The following is a 22,274-nucleotide window of genomic DNA, read 5'->3' on the forward strand; positions in this document are numbered from 1 at the left end:
GTGGGTCTGCCAAAGTCCCTCCCAGCATATTACGAGATTCCTCCCCGACGGCAGTGTCATGGAGGTTCCTCTTCCATAAACACTGTGGCGGAGAGGAAACAAAGGGGCCCCTGTACACTCTCTGCATGTGGATGCACACAGGGAGGCATAAGATGTGCCCCCCTGTGTGCATGCACTCCAGTTTCTGCTTGGCATGGATTTTTGAGTCCATGCCATGCAGATAACTTGCGTGACATTCCTATTGCAGTGCCTTTTTCAAAGGTGCTGCCGGGTTTAAAAAAGGCACCGCAGAGGGAACTGCCATGCCGCCCACTCGCAAGACCACTTTTAAGTTGTAATCTGATGGGCTGGCAACGGCGACTCTTGGCGGTGCGGGGGCGCAGCGGAGGCATGCTGACCACCTCCAAATCACCAAAAGTTGTAACTGGGCCCTATGCATGCTAGGATTTGATCTATTATAACAATACATGACCTTTCTGAGGGAGCTTTATTGAAGGCAAACATCTATGAAAATATATGTGTTGTTTTGTTTCAGTGCTGCCACAATGTGCATTTCTGTTTTTAAAATATAATATATCTGTATTTTTGGAACTGGTTCATTCATCAAATAGAACTCTCAGTTACTTATGCATAGGAACTTCAAAGTATTTCTCAGTATATATTTACTTCTTGTCAATGATGATGGCTTTTTATCCATTGCTCTAAGATATGTTTTTTTCAGGTAGATCGTTGCTGATGGGAAAAATGGACACTGAGAACCAGACCTACGAGAAGCATTTTATCCTCCTGGGTCTGTCTGACAGCCATGAGTGGCAAACTGCACTCTTTGTCCTGTTCCTTGCACTGTACTTGGTTGGGCTAGTAAGCAATACCATCATCATGGTGGCTATTGTGGTTGACCCTCAGCTTCATACACCCATGTATTTCATGATTGGGAACCTTTCATTGGTGGACTTGTGCTTAATGACAGTCACAGTGCCCCAGCTGCTGGTCAATACATTCTCACAGAGCAGAACCATCTCATTCACACATTGCATGGCACAGTTATACTTCTTTATTGTTATGGTGGACATAGATAGCCTTCTGCTTGCAACAATGGCCTATGACAGGTATGTTGCCATCTGCAAGCCCTTGCATTACTTCATGGTGATGGATAAGAAGGTCTGTTGCCTACTGGTTGCAGGTTCCTGGGTAGCTAGTTTGCTGGATTCTTTGCTGCATACCATAATGATTACCAGGCTCTCCTTCTGCACATCCAATTTGATCCAGAGTTTCTTCTGTGACGTCCCACCGCTGCTGAAACTCTCATGCTCAGACACATCCATCAATGAGCTGTTAATTAATACCGAGGAGCTTTGCATAACCATTGCCTGCATTTTTACAATGGTGATCTCATATGGCCTGATCATCTCAACCATTTTGAAAATGCATTCAATCGGGGGTAGACGCAAGGCTTTCAGCACCTGTTCTTCCCATCTCACTGTTGTCATCTTGTATTATGGGACCATTTTATTTAGCTATTTCCGGCCACCCTCCAGCTATTCACTCAAGAAGGACAAAGTGGTGTCTGTCATATACACTATCATCATCCCAGTGCTGAACCCTTTCATCTACAGCCTGAGAAATGATCAGATGAAAAAGGGACTGAAGAAGGTCGTAGGCAGATGCTTTTTTGTAAACTTCTAAACAATTGGTTAGTGTATTTTAGTAAATTGACAGGCACAATTACCATGTAACACACAATTCGTAAACTGCAATTTGTAAATTGCAAGGAAAAGCTAGAGGAATGAGATGCTTACACTTCATTGTAATTAGCAAGGAACTGTATGATGATCGTCTGGTAGCAAAGCATTGAAACGTTCCTGCCCTGCCTCTGGCTAACCATTCATAGGGTGGAAGTAATCTGTGAGCAGTAGCTTCTTCAGTGTGAGCCTTAGTTGCAGTCAGTGGAGAGTAGATGATAGCCCCTTGATTTTCTACATGCTGCCCATGTCTCTTGCACAAGGTGTCATTGTTTCCTAATGTGACTTTTTCCCTGTTAAAAATAGAGGTTGTGATAATGGTGCTCAGCTGATGCAGAGAGGGTTTGCTGTTTCTTAAAGGCCGCCATCTTAGAATGCATGGCCATAATCAAATATTCACTAAATAAATGTTGCTCATCAGTTTTAAAGAGGTAAGATTTTACTGAATCCTTGAGAAGAGCCTCTTTGGACTGTTCGCACAGAGCAGATTAGTACCTCAGTCAATTGTCAAATAACATTGTAGATGTTGCGCCAACTCAGCACCTTCATCTAACCCAAACAATAGTACATCTGGCCACTACTTCCTTAATTTCCTAACCAGCACCTTAGGCGGGTATAAATTGTCTATAAATCACATTCTTAATTGATATCATTGTTTTTTCTTTGAAAAAGTCTTCTTTAGACACAATAACCATGCCGCCTGTCTCTCAAATATGCTATTTTGTTTGGAATCTAAAATCACAGTCTCATGTGCTGTACAAAATCAACAAATTTGGATTACTATGTTGTGACATATTGTCTCTTTTGATGTCTATTCTCCTTTTGCATGTATATTCTTAGTATTGTTACTAATTCAAGTTAGATGAGATTTTCATTGAGATGACAGCAAATTAGAGTATTCTTTCACTTTGAAATTCCTCTTTTCAGCTCCTACATGGGAGCATTTGGATAGTTTATTGGTATTTTCCTTGAAACCTAATTCACGTTATTTTGGGCCTCCTAAAGACAAATATGTTCTGTTGGACTGAAAGTCACTGACTGTGCCCAGTAAGTACACACATCTACAGCTGGAAGTAAATTATGGAGGTGTAGAATAGATGTGACATTGTACATTTTATTTATTATGGTATTTGTTTTACATTGTTATATTCCTGTTCCTATACCTCCCCTCCATTCCTTGTATGTTGGTATCTCCCTTCTGTCGGAGAGAGGCTGTCTTAGAATGTTGACTATGAGGCAGTTGCTGTATTCATGGTGAAGAGAGGAGATGGGTAATAAAGAGTTCAAACTTACCTTGCGTGAAGATTCATCTTTTCATCACTGGTGACGATCTGTGGAAGGGGGCAGATGACCTTGGCTCCTCCCCTTTTGGCGTGCTACTCCATCAGCAGTTCCTCGTGCTTCTCCACCAACAATTTCTTGGTTGTGGACTTAAGGTACTGTTTTGCTTCTCTTCCTTCGGTTCGTGGTGTGGCCCCCTGCTTGCCTATTTGCTCCTCATCTTCATTACCTAGGCGTGCCCTTCTCCTCTGTTTCTGTCAATTTTCCGTCTCCTCATTACCGAGGCGTGTTCCACACTTCCTTCACCATCAACCTTCCACCTACCCCTTCTGAAACCTGTTCCTGGCTCCATCGCTCCTGTCAGCATTCTGCCTCCTCTATCCTGAAGACCACTTCCTGGGTGCAGTGAATTACTATTTCCGTCTATGGTGTTTATCTGAGGCCTGGCGGTGTGGGAATCGCTCAGGCAAGCAGTTTCTAATCTTCTCTGAGGCTGAGTTTCCTTCTTTGAGAAGTACGTTGCCACTCTGTGGAAATCGCTGGGGAGGGTGGTTCCTTTTGATTCTCTGAGGAGGAGTCTTCCTCGATATGGAGTTCTTTGCCACTCTCCGGGGTGTGTCTTTTTGCCTGTGCTTATCTGAGGAGGGTGGTTCCTTTTGATTCTCTGAGGCAGAGTCTTTTTCGGTGTGGAGTCCTTTGCCGCTACCCGGGGTGTGCTTTTGCCTGTGCCACTCCATCTCACTCTTTAGTCTGTGGTGGGCGGCAACTCTCGCTCTCTTGTCTCTCCTTGACCTGCTTCTCACCTTCCTGGGTGGAGCCATGCTTCAAAAGCTTTGCTGCACAGAGTTTCACCTTTGAAATAATTGTAGGGTGTAGGGTTATTCTCCTCACACTCAGTGTCAGTGTGTCGTCTACGGTGACACGCACTCCACAGATTTTCTCCAGGCTATTCTTCAATTGTGTTATACACGTGACACGTACACCTTGAGGCTTTTGTCCTATCATATCATTTCACTGCTTGTCACACACACCTTGGAGCATTATTCTTATCCAGTTTTCAGCATGTCAGACCATGGTGACACGCACACCTTTGGGCCCTCATAAAATATTCATTTCTCCTGTGTTGCGTGTCTTGTCACAGAGACATGCACACCTTGGAGCATTCCCTTATTCCATTTCTCTGCCACAGCGTGTCATACCACTGTGACATGCACACCTTTCAGCTTTTATCATATATCTACAGCTTTCCTGCATTGCGTTCATGATCGAGGTGACACACACACATGGGAGCTTTTATCCTACTTTATTCTACATTACCTCAGCGTATCATACCACGGTGATATGCACACCTTGCCCTTTTCTCACAGATATTCTATTATCCTGCATTGCGTGGCATTCCATTGAACACATACAGTTGTCCTGCCTTTGCGTGCTAATCACGGTGACACGCACACCTCATCGTTTCCTGCATTTTTCTACATCTTTGGATCTCTACTGCCATAATCAATTGTGTGTCCTTCCACGGTGACAAACACACCTTCATCTTCTTCTATTCAGCTACCTTCTCAGAGTGGACCTTACATTTCTGATGTAGTGTTTAATTATAGTATATTTATTCTTGTTATTATGATGGCAGCTGCTAGTATGTCTCAACCTGCACCTTTCTTGAATAAATTCGGCGAACCCAGTATTCAATGGAATGAATGGGAAAATATTTTGAATCGTACCTAATAGGGATTGGTGGAGAAAAATGTAGTTCCATAAGGAAACAACACATTCTGTTACACAGTTTGGGTCCTCATGGAAGGATAATATTCGAGTCCTTGTGCTGCTGATGAGGAATAAAAAGAGAATGCCTACAAGACTTTCTTGTTAAAGATACAAATACATTTTGGCGATAAACTTAATATAGTGCTGGAGAGGCACTAATTATTTAGCAGATCCCAAGGTAAACAAGGAAGTGTTTCAACCTATGTAGCGGTGCTCAGAGGACTAGGTAAATTCTGTGAGGTTCATGATTTAAATGATTCCCTCATTAGAGCTCAACTTGTACGTTGTACAAATAATAATGAGATTCAATAGAAGTTATTGCAAAAACAACCCAACCTTCAAGAGGCTATAGAAATAGCCAAATCCAATGAGCACACAGCCATCTGTTTAAAAGAAATTAAATCTCCTGATCCCAACAAGCAAGTTTCAGAATTTTCAAATTTAGAATCAGAAATTGCAGTGTGTAAAATTAAGAATGACAAATGGCATTCCCAATCAGGAGATTCAGAAAATTTTAAATTAAGATGCCTTCGTTGTGGAAGCAATAATCATTTAGCAAATAGTCCAAATTGCCAAGCTAAATCTGTCACTTGCAGAAAATGTAATAAAAGGGGTAATTTAGCAAAAGTCTGCAAATGTTTCTCAAAGTATAATGGGTGGAATGTTGCACCTGATGAGAAATCTCAAGTAAAGAATTTTCTTTTACAGGTAAATGACAATTGTAATGACAATCAACAAAGGTATCCCAAATGTAATGTGTTCCTTGATGGTAAAATGGTTAAAATGTTTGCTGACTCATGCTTACCGTTCACTCTAGTTAATTACTCAGATTATAGGTGAAAATAAAAGTAGTTTATGTACAGCTGATATTTCACCCAGTGGATACAATAAGGCCCCATACCTATGAAAGGCATGATTAAATCTCTCATATCCTTTAAATATCGTTCAACGGTGGGCAAAGTCTATATTGTGGAAAAAGGATCAAACTTACTAGGCTGGCAACATAAAAAAGAATTAGGCATCATACGTGATCCCAACAATCCAGAATAAGTTTTAGCCATAAAACAATCTGGCAATAGTGAACACATCCTTAACGAATTTCCAGAAGTTTTTTTCTGACAAATTAGGCATTCCTAAAGACTTTCAGCACAAAATACAATTCAAATCCAATGCCAAACCAGTGGTACACAAAACAAGACCTATACCCCACCTTATGTGGGAACCTTTAAGGAAAGAATTGTCGAGATTAGAAAAATTAGGTATTAAACAATTTGTTGATTGCTCTGACTGGGTAGCTCCCATTGTTATTACATAAAAAAACCACAGTGAAGTCATTATGCTATGCGGATCACTGATAAAATATCGAAGGTCAAAAAATCGACCTACAAAAATATTGGAGCAAAAATATCGATGTCAAGAATATCGACATCCTATCTACAACATGGTAAGTACAAAAATATCGAAAATAAAATATAGCATGTCAAAAATATTGTTTTTAAAAATATAGGGTATTTTTTAGTTAAAAAAATATGTAAAATAAACCAAATAATACTTATAAATAAAATAAACATAATCAAATATATTTTATAATGTTTAAAATTAATAATTAATATATATAATGTAATAAAATATTAATTAAACATATACATATAATTATACTTAATCAGTTTTAATAATTGTTTTAATAACTTATACATTAATAAATATTATTATAAATTACAAATACATCATACACATAAAACAATAACATGAATAAAAATTAAATAATTATATATAACACATTTAAAAAATTACATTTAATTTGAATATTGTTAAAATTAATTATATATTACATTAGCTAAAATAATACAAAAAATATTAAATAGCACAGACAATAAAACTACTACTCCAGCTCCATAAAAAACAACAGTAAGGAAAATGTTGGATAGCGTAGGGGGAAAAATTACTATTCCAACTCCAGAGAGTGCAACAGTAGAGAAAGTGTTGGATAGTGTAGGGGTAAAAATTACTATTCCCACTCCAGAGAGTGCAACATTAGGGAAAGTGTTGGATAGCGTAGGGGTAAAAATTACTATTCCAACTCCAGACAGTACAACAATAGGGAAAGTGTTGGATAGCGTAGGGGTAAAAAGTACTATTCCAACTCCAGAGAGTGCAACAGTACAGAAAGTGCTGGATAGCGTAGGGATAAAAATTACTATTCCAACTCCAGAGAGTGCAACAGTAGGGAAAGTGTTGGATAGCGTACGGGTAAAATTTACTATTCCAACTCCAGAGAGTGCACATTAGGGAAAGTGTTGGATAGCGTGGGGTAAAAATTACTATTCCCACTCCAGAGAGTGCAACAGTAGGGAAAGTGTTGGATAGCGTAGGGGTAAAAATTACTATTCCAACTCCAGAGAGTGCAACAGTAGGGAAAGTGTTGGATAGCGAAGGGGAAAAAATTACTATTCCCACTCCAGAGAGTGCCACAGTAGCGAAAGTGTTGGATAGCGTAGGGGTAAAAATTACTATCCCAACTCCACAGAGTGCAACAGTAGGGAAAGTGTTGGATAGCGTAAGGGTCAAAATTACTATTCCAACTCCAGAGAGTGCAACAGTACAGAAAGTGCTGGATAGCGTAGGGATACAAATTACTATTCCAACTCCAGAGAGTGCAACAGTAGGGAAAGTGTTGGATAGCGTAGAAGTTAAAAATAACATACTTATAAATAAAATAATTAGTTTAAATGATTAGTGATTTAATTATTAGATAACTCAAAATTATTTACAAATACCAATAAATAATTATTACAAACATAACTACCAATTAATAATTAATTAACAATAAATTAATAATATATACCAATAAAAAATAATTAATAAATATTAACCACCAAATAATAAATATTAAACAATAAAATATTTTTCATAACCAAAAACATATGAATTATTAAACATTAATTGTCAATTTAAAAATATTGAACAATTAACAAAAATTATACCACAAAATAATAATGATACATTAATTACCAATTAATAATTACTTATTCATATATTAATTAGAAATATCAATACATAATATTTAATCATATTTAATTCACAATTAATGATTGATCAATAACAAATTATTTTTCATAACCAAAATTGTATAATTTAAAATATTTACCAATTCATAATTAATGTCCAATTAATTAATTATCAACACCTAACCACAAATTTAATAATTACTTGATAAGATTTCAATTACTTTCAAGACTATTCCCCTATAAATGCACAACACACTCCAATAATAAAATAAAACACTTAACATAATTATCAATTAATCAATTAATAAAAACGAATTACCAATTAATAAAAATTAATTACCAATTAATACTTAATTAACAATAATATAATTATCAATACCAATAAATGAAAATAAATTATTACTTAATTACAATTAAATTACTTCCCACCCTATTCCCCTATAAACCCACAACCCGCTACAGAACTTAAACGCAAAAATTTATTAAAATTAATTTATAATTCCTAAAAATGTATAATTATTTTCATATAATTAAATTACTTCGCACCCTATTCCCCTATAAACCCACAACCCGCTACAGTACTAAAACACAAAATTGACTTAAAAAACCATTATTAACATATACAAATTGTATACATATTTTTTAAAACCAGTAAAACACTTAACAAAAAACATATAACACATGCATATTAAATACATAGTAAAATACATAACAATAATATAAATATCGATAGTAGTAACATCAATATTAGTAACATCGATATATTTGATATCGATATTACTAACTTCGATATTACTAACATCGATATAAAAATCCTTACCTTAGGGTCGATATTCTGTCCATAGATATTATTGTCATCGATATTCTGTCCCTTCGATATTTAAAACTCGATATTAGTGTAGGTCGAAATTTTATTTTCGATATTTTGACTGCTTACCATGATATGCATTTACCTGCGTGACCTTAACAGTAACATCTGGGTGGAGAGACATCCCCTACCTCGCATCCATGAGATGTTAAACACGATGGGTGAAGCCACAATTTTCAGTGTTCTGGGTCTCTCCATGGCTTATCACCAGATTGAGTTGCACCCAGATCCCAGATGATACAAGCCTCACGGCCTGTATCAACTCTACAAAACCCCACCTCTGCTACGGCGCGGGGCTTTGCAATCACCTACATGCTCAAGTCCGGAAAGGAAATCCTTTGTTTCCCCTGTTTGTTTGGTGACCACAAAAGCCGCAGTCCAGATACCGCTGTTCCCTGCTTGCTGCCACGAAGCGGTATTACTCTCGTAGCGACGACCCCTGCATTTCCACGCCGCCTTCACCATCGGCGCTCCGCTGAGCGGACCGGGGAACTTGCTCTCGTAGCTCAGCCTCCTGCATTCACAAGTCGCGTGGACCCAGAGAAGCAAGAATATACTTTCGTTCATCAACCCATCTTCCCAGTAAGGGCGCAGGCTGGAGAAGAGTACTAAGGTGCTTTATCAACGGTACACTCGTTAACTTCTGAGCCAGGCATCCATGTTTCCCGGAGCTAGGCAGAGCGGAAGGTACTCCCCGCAGGACTGCCGTAGCCCCGTGAGACGCTCCCTGGTGGACACAGCCGAAGCTCCTGATTTTCCCGTGACTATTTATCATTGGCCATTCAGGTATTTAGGTGGGATCATTAACACTCCAGGTGCGCAGGGACGCTCACTTTCAGGTTTCATTTTGGGTTGTTTGTCTCCTAGTATTTGTTTATCTCTGCTGCCGTTATCACGTACATTGGGTATAGACCCTGCTGCGGTGAAGCAACCGCCGGCAACTCGTTAAGGTTGCACTGGTCCTCAGTGCCTCAATCACAGAGTCCACTGGGGTGTCCTCTGTAAGTAAAAGGCGGGTTTTGGGGTAGGAGTAATAGCTAGGAAAATAGTACTGTGCTGTCTCTTCCTAACCCCGTGATTCCTCTCTCCTTTGTGCATACAGTCCTGCTCTCAAGATCCCTACACGTCCCACAACACGCTAGAGGGTGAACAGGAGAAGTAGGACATTGTTTGGCAGCCACGTTTCTTGTTTTCTCCACTTCCCCTTTCCCCGAGGCGTATTTTCGCATAGCAGCATTTGAGTTGCTCTATTCGTTATTACGCTCTGGGGAATAGAGAGGCCATTCTGCATACCATTGTTCCTGCTGACGATCTTCAGAGGTTAGTGGCGTTGTTCTATTTCGAGCCACTGACATCTGACAGTACGATTCGTACGTGAAAAATATCTATGAATAGCGTCGGGAAAAGTCTACGAGAGTGCGTCGGAAAGTTTGTACGTCCGAATATCGTCGGGAAAAGTGTACGAGAGTGAGCTGGACAGTTTTACGTGCAAATCGTAAAACACAAGTCCGAGCCCGCAAGTACGATCCCGACCGTCCGTCCGAATACACAATCGCACGGAAAATGGCCCATACGGAGCGAACGCAGTAGCACACATGTACACGGGTAAACCCATGCCCGTGTCTGAGCCGTACAGCCCCCCACCCCCAAATCTGTCAGCACCGTACACCCCCCTGTCTGCACTGTACGCCAGCCCCGCAACTGTACGCACCGTCCCCCCATGTACGCACATCACCCCCGCTTGTATGCGCCGTACCTCCGCATGTATGCGCCGTACCCCAGGGCCGCACGCGTATGCACTGTACCCCCACCGCATGTACGCACTGTACCCCCAGCCCCCCACCACATGTACGCACCGTATGCCAGCACCACATGTACGCACCGTACCCCCTGCCCCCCACCGCATGTATGCACCGTACCCCCTGCCCCCCCACCGCATGTACACACCGTACCCGATACCCCCACCGCATGTACGCACTGTACCACAGCACCGCATGTACGCACCGTACCCCAGCACCGCATGTACGCACCAAATCCCCTGCCCCCACTGCATGTACGCACCGCACCCCCCCATGTACGCGCCGTCCCTCCCTGTACGCGCCGTACCTCCGCATGTACGCGCCGTACACCAGGGCCGCACGTGTACGCACCATACTCCCACCGCATGTACGCACCGTGCTCCAACGCCGCACCCCAGCACCCTCACCCAGCATCGCGTATGTACAGATCGTACCTACGTGAAAAAGACTCATACAGAACCAGGACACTTTAAAACAGCACAAGGAGGGTCAATTCGACTCGCACAACACCACAAAACACGTCTACATGACAAAATACATCTCAATGACTGACCTGGCACATCCAAACAGGCAAACAGAGGCCCCAAATCACAACCACCTCTTATAACACACCCACCAAAATTCAAACACAGCCACACCCAAAAATGGACCAATAAAAAGGGCCCACACACACAACCCATGAGCCTTTGCAACAGACCCACTGCTGCCAGACCCCTTAGAGAAACAACTCCACATTACTCATACCTTCACTACACCTTCACTCACACACCTTCACACAACCTCCTCCACAAACATCCCCCTCTTCACATTCACACACACAAACACTCACATTCACACCCACACACCCACAACCATCCACAACCACACCCACACTCCACACCATGCCCACAGACAAGAATCCAAAGTTCACTACGGCGGAGCTGGACCTCCTTGTCAACTAAGTCATCAGAGTCGAGCCACAGCTGTTTGGAACATTGGTCAGACAGACCAGCATATCTGAAAAATCTGCCATGTGGCAGAGGATTGTCGATAAGGTGAATGCTGTTGCGCCCATCCGAAGGACCAGGCATGAATGCCAAGCCAGGTGGTACGATCTGCGCCGGGTGGTCAAGAGGAAAATGAATGAAGAATATGCCCAGAGTAACATCACTGGAGGTGGGCCGCCCCGCAGACCCGTACACTACCATCCCTGGGAGGAGAAGGTGATGGCCCTGCTACCACCGGTGGGAGTACACGGAGTTGAAGGAGTCGCAGAGCCTGGTGAGTACACAAACAACTTACGTAACATGGGGGCAATGGAGTCCACACAACATATACAACAAATGCACGCAACTTCCCCCAAGCACTCACAGAACACAACCACACTCAAAACTCACGCTCATGCCACTAACGTCTCCATGCACCCTTCACGAATCAAGGCAAGGCCATGTCCAAGGCTACAACAACCACAAACACAAGACTGGATGTCCGGGAGGCTGGGAGGGTGGGCCCCACACAACACATTGTGGAAATGAGAGGCAGACAACAATGCCCTCAGCCCATATGGCATAGGTACATACCCATGCACAATGCACAGGGACTGGCAAACTACTGACAAGGTAGCTGACACTAGGCCCTGCTGTATGCAGCACAAGGCCCTCCTGGGACCACTGTACACTCAAACACCAACTCCACAAGCACAGGTATCTAGGACAGGAACTCACACTCACTGTCATGCCAGCATGCACCATGAGGGGACAGACACATCACCTGGGAGACCCAATGGCAACTCACACTACACACAACAGCAGGCCCGGTCACCCCCCCCCTAACACTAGCACACATCCCCGGGGCAGGCAACGGATTTACACACTCCCACAATGGACATGTGACACAACAAGACCAATCAAGAGCCAAATATCCATCAGAGCCAACAATCTACAGGTCAAACACTCAGGAGAACATCCCAATCTGTCCCCCGCAACATACCCATCCCCAAGTGGACATTGAGAGGAATGCTAGGGACAACCAACTACCTGGAGGAACTGTGTCAACTTGAATATGTATGAAACATAGATGTCGCATGAAACACCATTCACATTGTCTCTCTCTCACACACAGGGCAACGTCGTCGATCTCCCCCCAACACTGGGGGGAAGAGTCACAGTCCCAGGCTCCGCGCGAAGACGACCCCACCAGCAGCGACGACTCTCACCACTCCATGGATGACCCCGACCAACCTGGACCCTCTGGTGCCCAAGATCCTGCAGCACCTGCGTCCGGTACATCTGTGCCAGCCACCACCCCCATTCCTGCCCCATCCCAGGACACACCCAGGAGCCCTGCTCACACTGAACAACAGAGCCAGTCTGACCAGGAGGGACAAGGTTCTCTGGGCACCCAGGAGGAGGCAGGCAACCCTTCAAATGCCATCCCACAGGGGACCCGTAGACCCGATGTGCCCACAAGGGCAGGCCAGGTTTAAGTGGGCAGGGGTGGTGGGAGTGGAGGCAGGCGGAGGCGCGAACCTGACCAGCCAGCTCAGGACACCGGTATGTCACACATACGCAACATCCTGGACTCATACCGGCGTGACACCAGAGGCATCAACCAGGTCGTGTCAAGACTCTCCGAGATGCAGGGGACCCTCGATGAGATTAAGAACCTGCAGGTTGAGCATGTGCCAAGGACTGATGGAGGCAAGACTGGCTGAGCTCCTGGCGGTGCACAGGGACATGAGCCAATCGCTTTGTCAGATCGCCCAAAGCATGGGCAACCCTCCTTGTGCCACCAGGCGTAGACCAGCACCAGACACAGAGAGAAAGGAGGAGGATTCGTCTGACGGAGCGTCCCAAACATCGTCACGGCCTGCATCTGAGGGTCCCCGGAGGAAGGTGGGTCGTCCACGGAAAAGACCGTGAGAGTCAGCGGACCATCCACATCTCCCAGGTTACCTGGCCTGGCACCTGGCCCTCTGGCGCAACAGCAGCACCTCATCCAATGACATTCTCTGCCACATGGACTTGCTGGTCACAGTCTGACCAATGATGACCAACACTGTGCCCTGGACTCTGATGACTTCCAATGCCAAGGATACCATCTCCCCCTGTGAACTTTGGATTCTATTCCCCCGGTAGAGCACCTTAGCACATCTACCAAAAGACTCACCCCACCAACAATAAAATCTTATTTTTCTTCACATGAGATGTTGCTGTCATTTGGCATTATTCAACGACATATGTGTGTGGAAATGTCTAACTATGCCTGAGTGTTGAACTAACTCCAGCCATCCAAACCGTGGGATCAGAGTCTGGTACAGGACACACATGGGTCACAAGGTATCATACAATGTAGGCATGGAGCACAACATTCACCTTTGATGGCCTCTGGCTGCTGAGGGGGTGCTTGCTAAACTGTGCAGAGAGACCTATTTGGGAGATTATCATCAAGGCGTAGAGGTCATGGCTCATGTGGAGGTACCCGGGGAGGGAGTCCCAGGTATGTGTGGCCAGGTGGGAGAACAATGCCCTGTATGCTGGAGTACGGTGGATGTGAAGAACGGTATCCAGGGCAAGGTTGGATGCACGGAGATGGCCCAACGGGATCTAGGATGACAGACGTACAAGGTTGGTGTGGGGTCGGGTTTGTGGACTGCCTCCTGAGTGTGGGTGGGGAGTGTGTAGGTCATCCTGCAGCAGACAGTGATCCATTGCAGCTATCTATGGTGGATGGTGAGGTGGCTGGGGCGCAGGGTGTTGAAGCTGAGGTGTGCAGATGCCCCCTGGAAGTGGACCAGTTTCCTGGGAGTTTGGATGTACTTGCTCCATAGAGGGCAGGGCAGTATTTGACACGGATGTTGTCATGGACCTGGGGGATGGTCTGTCTTTACTTGGAGTGGATCTATCTGTGAATCATGTGCATAATGCAGAGGGCGTTGCAGCATGAGGTACAGATGCTGTGGACTAGCATGGCATATGTGAGCGAGCCAAACATGATGCACACCATCTTGTGTGTGTGGCCACTGGGTGCTTGTGCAGGGCTCTTGTGGGTGGGACACAGGCACTTGACCCAGCTGGAAGGGGACAATCCTCAGATGATCACCTCAGCCCTGTCCAAGTACAGCCTCAGGTGGCTCGTGTTCAGCCATTCATCAATGGATCTCATGCATACTTGAATGATGGAACTGCGAATGTCTGTGTCTTTGTTGAGGGTGAGGAGCACCTGGCTGTCAATGGCATACGAGCTGATGATGAGGTGCTGTGCGCATGTGATGGTGGAGAGGGGGGTCCTGGACACTCTGTAGATTGACATGCTGAGAGCTGATACCTGTGCCATGTCCCAGACGATGACACCATACTACATGCTGAAGCCTTGAGTCCCACTGGGGTACAGAGCCTGTGGGGAGTATTAGGGATGTGACCTGGTTGGTGTGACAGGGCCTGGAAGGCGGGGCAGCGCAGTGTAGGCAGTTGGAGTTGCACACTCAGCATGCAAAGGTGTTGTGTGTGTGCCCAGGGTATGTCTGACAGCAGGCGTTAGATGTGCGGATGGACATAGCTCGGAGTGTGGCTGATACATCAGACTGTAGTGTGATGTGGGTTATGCAAGGACAGGATGGTGGTGCAATGTGCACCTTGCATGTGCTGATGGTTCAGCCTTTGGCACCGCGTTGCGGCAACAGTGGGATAGACAAGCTGAGGACAGCCAAATGAATGGGTGGAGGGTGGAAGTGAGGAGCATCTTGGAGGCGTGTCTGTTGCCAAATCTGAATACTCCGTGGGCACTTGCTGCAGGGGCCACAGCAGCAGGCGGCATCTCCTTGCAAAATGACAGAATCTGCACACAAAGACTAGGATGTCAGAAGGACAACTGCAACAGGCGCTTGTGGAAAGTAAGGAGTGTCCATTGTCACATGGCACACCCAGAGACAATGCATGCACAATCACCAAATAAGCATTACACCGGATCAGGAAACAGAAGGCCGACCTGCGCACAGGAGACACACCCTCAGCAGCTGTTGATGGCCCATTGTGTGGACCAACATGCCAAAATACATACACGACCATGTACTTCATGCCCAATAGGAAGCCTAATCCATGAGCTACTGCATGCATGTTGCTAAACTACACATGGACTCCTATGCATAATCTTCCACAACTATGCCAGATATGCCGCATGCAAAGTGGCAAGAGACCTGCATTGACAGAGATGAGGCACCTTGGAGTGTGACTAACACCTTTATTACACAGCCTCACACTAATGCAAATGCATCCATTGGAACAGACTCACAGATTATTTGGCTGACCATGTGTGACCCACACTCGACACCCCCTTCAACACACAGATGCGGTAAATCCTACTGAGCTGGCACACAAGTGAAGGGGTTGAGCCTAACACCCCTTGCTGCACACGGAGAGTCTGCAATTCCCCATTGAGCCTCATATGGGGATGTCCCACACTATGTCCACCATTAGCATCCCGTATGTGCCTGAGGGACATTATACACACATTGATGCCTTCATCAGAATCCACAAACCATGACAGATGACTGTCAGGAAGGGTGACTATCAATTCATGGGAGCCATGCAACACGTCATGTGGCCCATGGTGAGTCGACATGTATGCGTGGTAACACTACATGCACAGGAGCAGTTCCCACATATCACAAACACATACAACCCACAAAATGCCTTGCTGCACTCCTTACCCAAAATGACTTTTCACCATGTCTGTGCATGTAACTCCGATCCAGCACACGTTGCAATACTCATGGGGAATGGCAGGAGGGCAATGATGACATGAGAAGACGACAGCCGCAAGAACCTGAGGAGGACAGACACACAAGAAGTCAGCGAAGAGCTAGTAATCCGCAGGCATGTACATGTACTCTACAGGAATGATGTTGTCACCATGCCCTTAATAAATTTAGTATCCCAGCTAAAATGTGTGGACTGACATCATCACTTGAATGACACATCATAACACACCTCCAAGTCTCTTAGCACACAGTCAGCTCGACATATACATTGCAACACATGCCACACAAGGCTCAAAGCGTGCACACTCAGACACAGGGACTCACCATCATGAGAAGAAGTTGCAGATAAGCTGACTCCGGATGTCCTCATCCTCATCCTCACTTGCCCCGTGCCCGAGCCCTGCATCCTCCACAGGTGGATGATCCTGCTCATCCGGATCAAGGATGAGTGACGCGGCCTTCTCCACTGCCATGTTGTGCAGCATGCAGCACACAATGAAGATTTTGCAGACCTTCACCGGGGCATATGAGAGGGCGCTGCCGTTCTTGTGGAGGCACCGGAATCGGTTCTTCAGGAGTCCAAACGTCCTCTCAATCACGCGCCTCGTCTGCCCATGGGTGTCGTTGTACCGGTGTTCTGCGGCTGTTCTGGGGTTGCGAAGAGGCGTCATCAGCCATGGCATGTTGGGATAGCCAGAGTCCTCTACATGGAAACATCATGTGAAGAAGTGGGTCAGGAGATGCCGTAAGATACAAAGATAGCGCTGAACGCAGGACTAACAGAGTATACCCACCAACAAGTCATGCTCGTTCCCCGTGCAGCTGCAGCATCATTTCTGGCACCCTGCTGCGCCTCATGATGTATGCATCGTGTGCGGACCCTGGGAGACGGGCACAGACATGGGAAATCAGTATGTCAGCAAGACACACCACAAGGGCATTAATGGAGTGGTAATGTTTTCTGTTTCTATAGGCTACCTCCTGTGCCTGTGGTGGTACCAAAGCCACATGTGTCCCATCAATGGCCCCAATTACATGAGGCATCCCTCCCAGGGCATAGAACTCACCCTTGACACCTGTCAACTGCTCACGAGTGTGGAAATGGATGAGTTCATCCAGGTGCACCAACATGGCTTCTATAACATCATGCAGGACACGGCTAACATTGTCTGGGACATGCCACCGACATCAGCTATGGTCAATTGAAACGTGCCGATGGCAAAAAAATGTAGGGCTGCCATCACCTTCATCTTGGGGGTCAGAGCTGTAGGATACCTGTGTTGTGGTTGGAAGTGTGGTGCAAGCCGGCGGGTCAAGTCCTCTATCAACTCTTGGGAGAAGCGGTATCTGCGTATGCAGTCATGTTCACGCATGGCATCCAGGTCTGGCATTTGTCTGGGGAGAGGCGGTGCCCTGCAGAGATTTGGAAGGAATAACAAAGAGTGAGTACATTACCACACCAATTTCATTGAGGTGAGCACATGTTCAACAGCTAATACACATCTGCTTAATACAGAGTCTGTGCTGTGCAATACATCCAGGACACGTAGGCCAGCCAGGTGATACTCCTACGAAGAGCCAGCCACAATAGTTGCATGGCAATGTTGACGTGACATGCCATTAAAATAGCTGTGGGCCAGTGTAAGTGATAGGCCAGACACATTACATGAGTGACAGACATCCACATATCAGCATTTGAAGGATGTCATCTCAGACAGACAGCTGGCGGGAGTCTAGACGCACAGGTCACATGTAATCTTGTAAAGGACAGATAACACACATTTCCATGAATGGGTACATGTCAAAAACTGATGACACAGACATTGAGAGAACGCAGATATTGCCTCATGTCAGGAAGTCATCTTCGAACCATCATGACACATGTAACGTGTCAGTCCACATGTGGCATGGTGTGCGTATATGTGTGTCATGCACATATGCACACAGACACATGTTGGATGCTGCAACAGCAGATGGATTTGACGGAACACCAACGCAAAGCTCATAGGAACACATGACACACACTTGACATAGTCACATCGTGGCACGCTGGGCGTCACATGTCAGGTGTAAGTATCCATGTACCTGGCATCAGGGGACAGTTGCGGGTGTTGCTGACTGTGCCATACCAGTGATGCAGTGCTTGACACGTGTGTCGTACATGCACACATGTGCAAAGTGTGAATGGAAAGTGTTCCACGTAGTTCCCCATCACACATGACATGTGTAAACAGCTCATCACACATCTATTGTGCCACAACATGAGGAGACATGTGCCACATCACTGCCTGAGACACCTAGGCCCTGCACATGAAGGACTGCACTGACAATGACTTGATGTACAGCCTTGTGCGAGTCTGACGCCTCCATTCCTTTCGTGTGCGCCTCCTATCACCAGTGTAAGCTGGGAAAGGCAGTACACATGCTCTGAGTGCGTGTGTAGGGCCCATACTCATGCATGTATGGCCCGAACACGCGTGAGTATGTGCCGATCACTATAGTTGGGGTTACCGTAGGTCCTAGTGATACGGGCCGTACTCACGCGTGTACGGCCCGTACACGCATGAGTACGGGCCATATCACTATAGTTGGGGGTACCGTAGGTCCTAGTGATACGGGCCGTACTCACGTGTGTACGGCCCGTACACGTGTGAGTACGTGCCGATCACTATAGTTGGGGGTGCCGTAGGTCCTAGTGATACGGGCCGTACTCACGCGTGTACGGCCCGTACACGCGTGAGTACGGCCCGTATAACTGTAGTGATGGTGCCCTAGGGGTACGTGTGAAACGTGCCGTACCTGTGTGGGGATTTAAGAATTACAATGGGGACACATGAGGGACAAGTATTAGGGCCTAAATGCATGCTGGTTGTCATGGATACCGAGTTTCACATTCAAAATTTAACATCATGTGGTCTGGAAAAATCAGTTGGCCACATTTAACATTGTTGCAAAGTGGTTGTTGACTTGACATGATGCTGCAAAATCGAAAGATGCAAAGGCTGTCACTGGTGTATGTTTAAAGTGATTGGAGGAAATGTGGGATGCAAATGAGTCTGACCAATCACTCTGTCCTCCTGTAAATTAAATAGGCCAGCAAGGCAGATATAAGGCAGCCAGAACCCATGAGAGGGAACATGCCTGCACAAGATGTCAGTCGATACCACTGCTGCTGTATTGTCTCCCTCTGGCACCATGTCAAGGACTGTGTAGAGGGCCCAGCCTTTCACCCAGGAGGAGAACCAGGCCCTGCTGGATGTGATCCTCCCACAGTACCCCATGCTGTATGGTCGACCAGGGGGAGCAGGTGAGTGCTGACTCCACTACCTTTGCCTGTGCACCTTTCTTGTGTCTGTCACTTCTGGCATTGTCGCCAGGTGTGACAGACATGCAATGTTGGTTGAAGTGGGTCCCAGGGGGGATGGCTTATGTCTCTCATGCAGGGCCTGATGTAGTTCATGTGTGCACTCCTCACTTGCATTGTGCTTACTGTGACATTCACTGCATAGTGCATGGCACATTCCGCCAGCCTAATCCTCTTGGGCATTCTTGTTCTATTGTCCTGCGGTGATTCAGTGGTCACCCCGGTGTGACAGGTGACTGCACCCACAGATGTGTGTGAGAGTTGAGTGGAGCTGTGGTGAGAGTGGTGAGAGTGTCCAAATGATGTGTACGCCCCTTGGACATTGATGTGTGTGAATGTTTCTTGTCATGTGGGTGAGTGTCTATGTGGAGTGTTGCACCACAGCTGCATGGAGGAGGCAACTGCTCAATCCATCTGATGTGTGAAGTAAGCCGTGCTGTGTGTCTGACTTCCTGAGCTAGCCCCACACCTGTGACCCCCCCCTGGCAAGTGGCACATGTGCAGAGTGAGGTGTGTGTACATCCGCAGTTGGCAATGGCAGGTGATTGATGTGTGCCAGTGTGTGTCTGTGTACTCTGCTGAGGTTTTGTCAGTGGCCTGGGGCATGTGACTGATTTTCAGTGCTGTCCATCAGCCTTGTGTTGCTTGGGATGCACAGTGTGTGCCATGATCAGGGATTGTTTCGCACCCCTCATGCCACCTGTTCACTTACGATGCCATGTTGTGCATTGGTGCGCCCACAGTGGAAAAAGTCCCTATGACTAAGGTGTTATTACTTGCCAGCATACTATGCCCTGTTCAACAGATCAAAGATGTTCAAATGTGTGTCTCTGTGACATGGTGCAGGTTTAGTGATGTTGTCTTACTTTGTCATACACACAGGTATCCCCCTACCACAAGGGGAAGATCTGGAAGGATGCTGTCAAGGCCGTGCAATCGGGGGAGTGTCGCAGGCGGTGCCTGCCACAAGTGAGGAAGAGATGGCAGGACATCGGGTGCTGGACCTGGAGGATCGCCCGGGTCATGCTGAAGGAGGAGGAGCCTCGCAAGCATGGCAGGCGCCGGCACCTGACCCACCAGATGCGGTGTGTCCTGGCGGTGGTCTTCCCTGACCTGGATGAGCGGATACGGGAGTTACAGCAGCAGGAAGGGGGTAGGTACATGTGTGTTTGTTGTGTGTCGCCAGCTTTTGGATCTGCTCAGTCGCCTGGATACACTGCCAGGCTATATATGTGCAGTGCATATCCTGTTCCCCAAAGTCAACCTGTGCTGTTCTTCCTCCCTTCCCCTCCTTGACATGTGTTACCTAGTCTGTGTGCCATCACTATTGCACATGGTCATCTAGGCTGCCAGTTTATCAAGGTGCACACTGCTTTTAGTATCATGTGTGGGGGTGGTCTGCCTGTGCCCTGTCCTGTTCGGTCTTTTGGGGGTGCTTAATTGTTGGCACTGATGCTGAGTCTCAACATAGGAGTATGAGGGTTCAAATGAACAGACTTGCAGCATGTATTACCAATGTTGTGGCCTCAGACATGATGTGCATGAGTGGGACATATGCTTAGTGCCAGGACGGTTGCTCATGTAACAGTCAGCTCATTCCAGGACCATGGAGCAGTGTGCACACTACAGTCCCCTGACACAGCCTGCCCTCCTACTCATGTGTGTCATCCAACACTGTGCACATTCACTGTGGGTACATCTTGGCTCTGCCTCTGTGGCATTGTTCCCTGGCCTAGGTAGTATTTTCCACATGTGTGATACATTTGTCCACTGGACAGGGATACACCAGTTTGCTTGTGCATACTCACACTGGGCAGTGCCTGTGTGGCTATTCACAACAATCTGTTGATGTTTGTTTGTGACCAATATGTTTTGCCAGCCCTACAAGGTGATGTCGTGTTAATGAAGCTATTTTTCAAGCACAGTTATTGTAACCCTGAATAAGAGGTTTAACTTCTTGATTGGTATCAGTCACATTGACTCCGGTATGGGTGGGTGTGTGCGGGAGGGGCGTACTTGTTCAACCCTGATGTTTCATTTCCAGTTCTGACTTGTGTGTGATGAGTCGCAGTACAGAAAGTCATCGTGCAGTGCCCCCGTGATGATGGCCAGTGCTTAATGTTCGTGCGTCATTGCCAGTGTCAGTTTTTGACAATCATGTATCCTGGTTGTACATTTTTGCCACCTGGGTGTGGTTCAGATGCTACACAGTTGTGACTTTGTGTGCTGACATCTGTGGGTACATTCTGGCTTGCCATGAGGGGGAACCCACAGTAGAGCTAGGCTTTTTTGCTAAACAACTGCAGGCCCATTAGCTTATGCATTGTCCTGGGTGTGGACATGTGTGCCACTCCAGATGACAGTCAGTAGGTCATATGTGTAGCCAACTGTGTGATCAGGTGATGGATAGCCATGTGACAAATGACATTATTCAAGTTGTTACTCAGAGAAATTGTCCCTTGGCAATCACTACACCTGTCAACATGTCTCAATGTTTCATATGCTTGACCTTGTTGTTTTGTTGTGAAGGACAATGATGTGCCTGCATGACAGATGTCTCCCAAGGAAGTGCACAAGACACCACCTTTACACTTTCCAGGGACACGCTGGCACATTTTAAAGTAAGGCACAGTTTGAACAAAACTTGTTTGGAGTTCATACATATACATCTTCCCACAGTGTGCCAACATTTGGGTTAGTCCTTG

At 46.1% G+C, this 22,274-nt stretch overlaps 1 protein-coding gene across 1 annotated transcript; it reads left to right on the top strand.

Moving 5' to 3' along the window:
- The first annotated feature begins 738 nt into the window (after positions 1 to 738).
- LOC146796959 (olfactory receptor 1F1-like) lies at positions 739 to 1,686 on the top strand. Its single transcript, XM_085631468.1, has one exon. The coding sequence runs from the start codon at positions 745 to 747 to the stop codon at positions 1,684 to 1,686; it is 942 nt and encodes a 313-aa protein (XP_085487594.1). The 5' UTR covers positions 739 to 744.
- Positions 1,687 to 22,274: the final 20,588 nt, after the last annotated feature.

This window comes from Triturus cristatus, chromosome 10 (genome assembly GCF_964204655.1).
Source record: "Triturus cristatus chromosome 10, aTriCri1.1, whole genome shotgun sequence".
In the NCBI taxonomy this organism is placed as follows: Eukaryota; Metazoa; Chordata; class Amphibia; order Caudata; family Salamandridae; genus Triturus; species Triturus cristatus.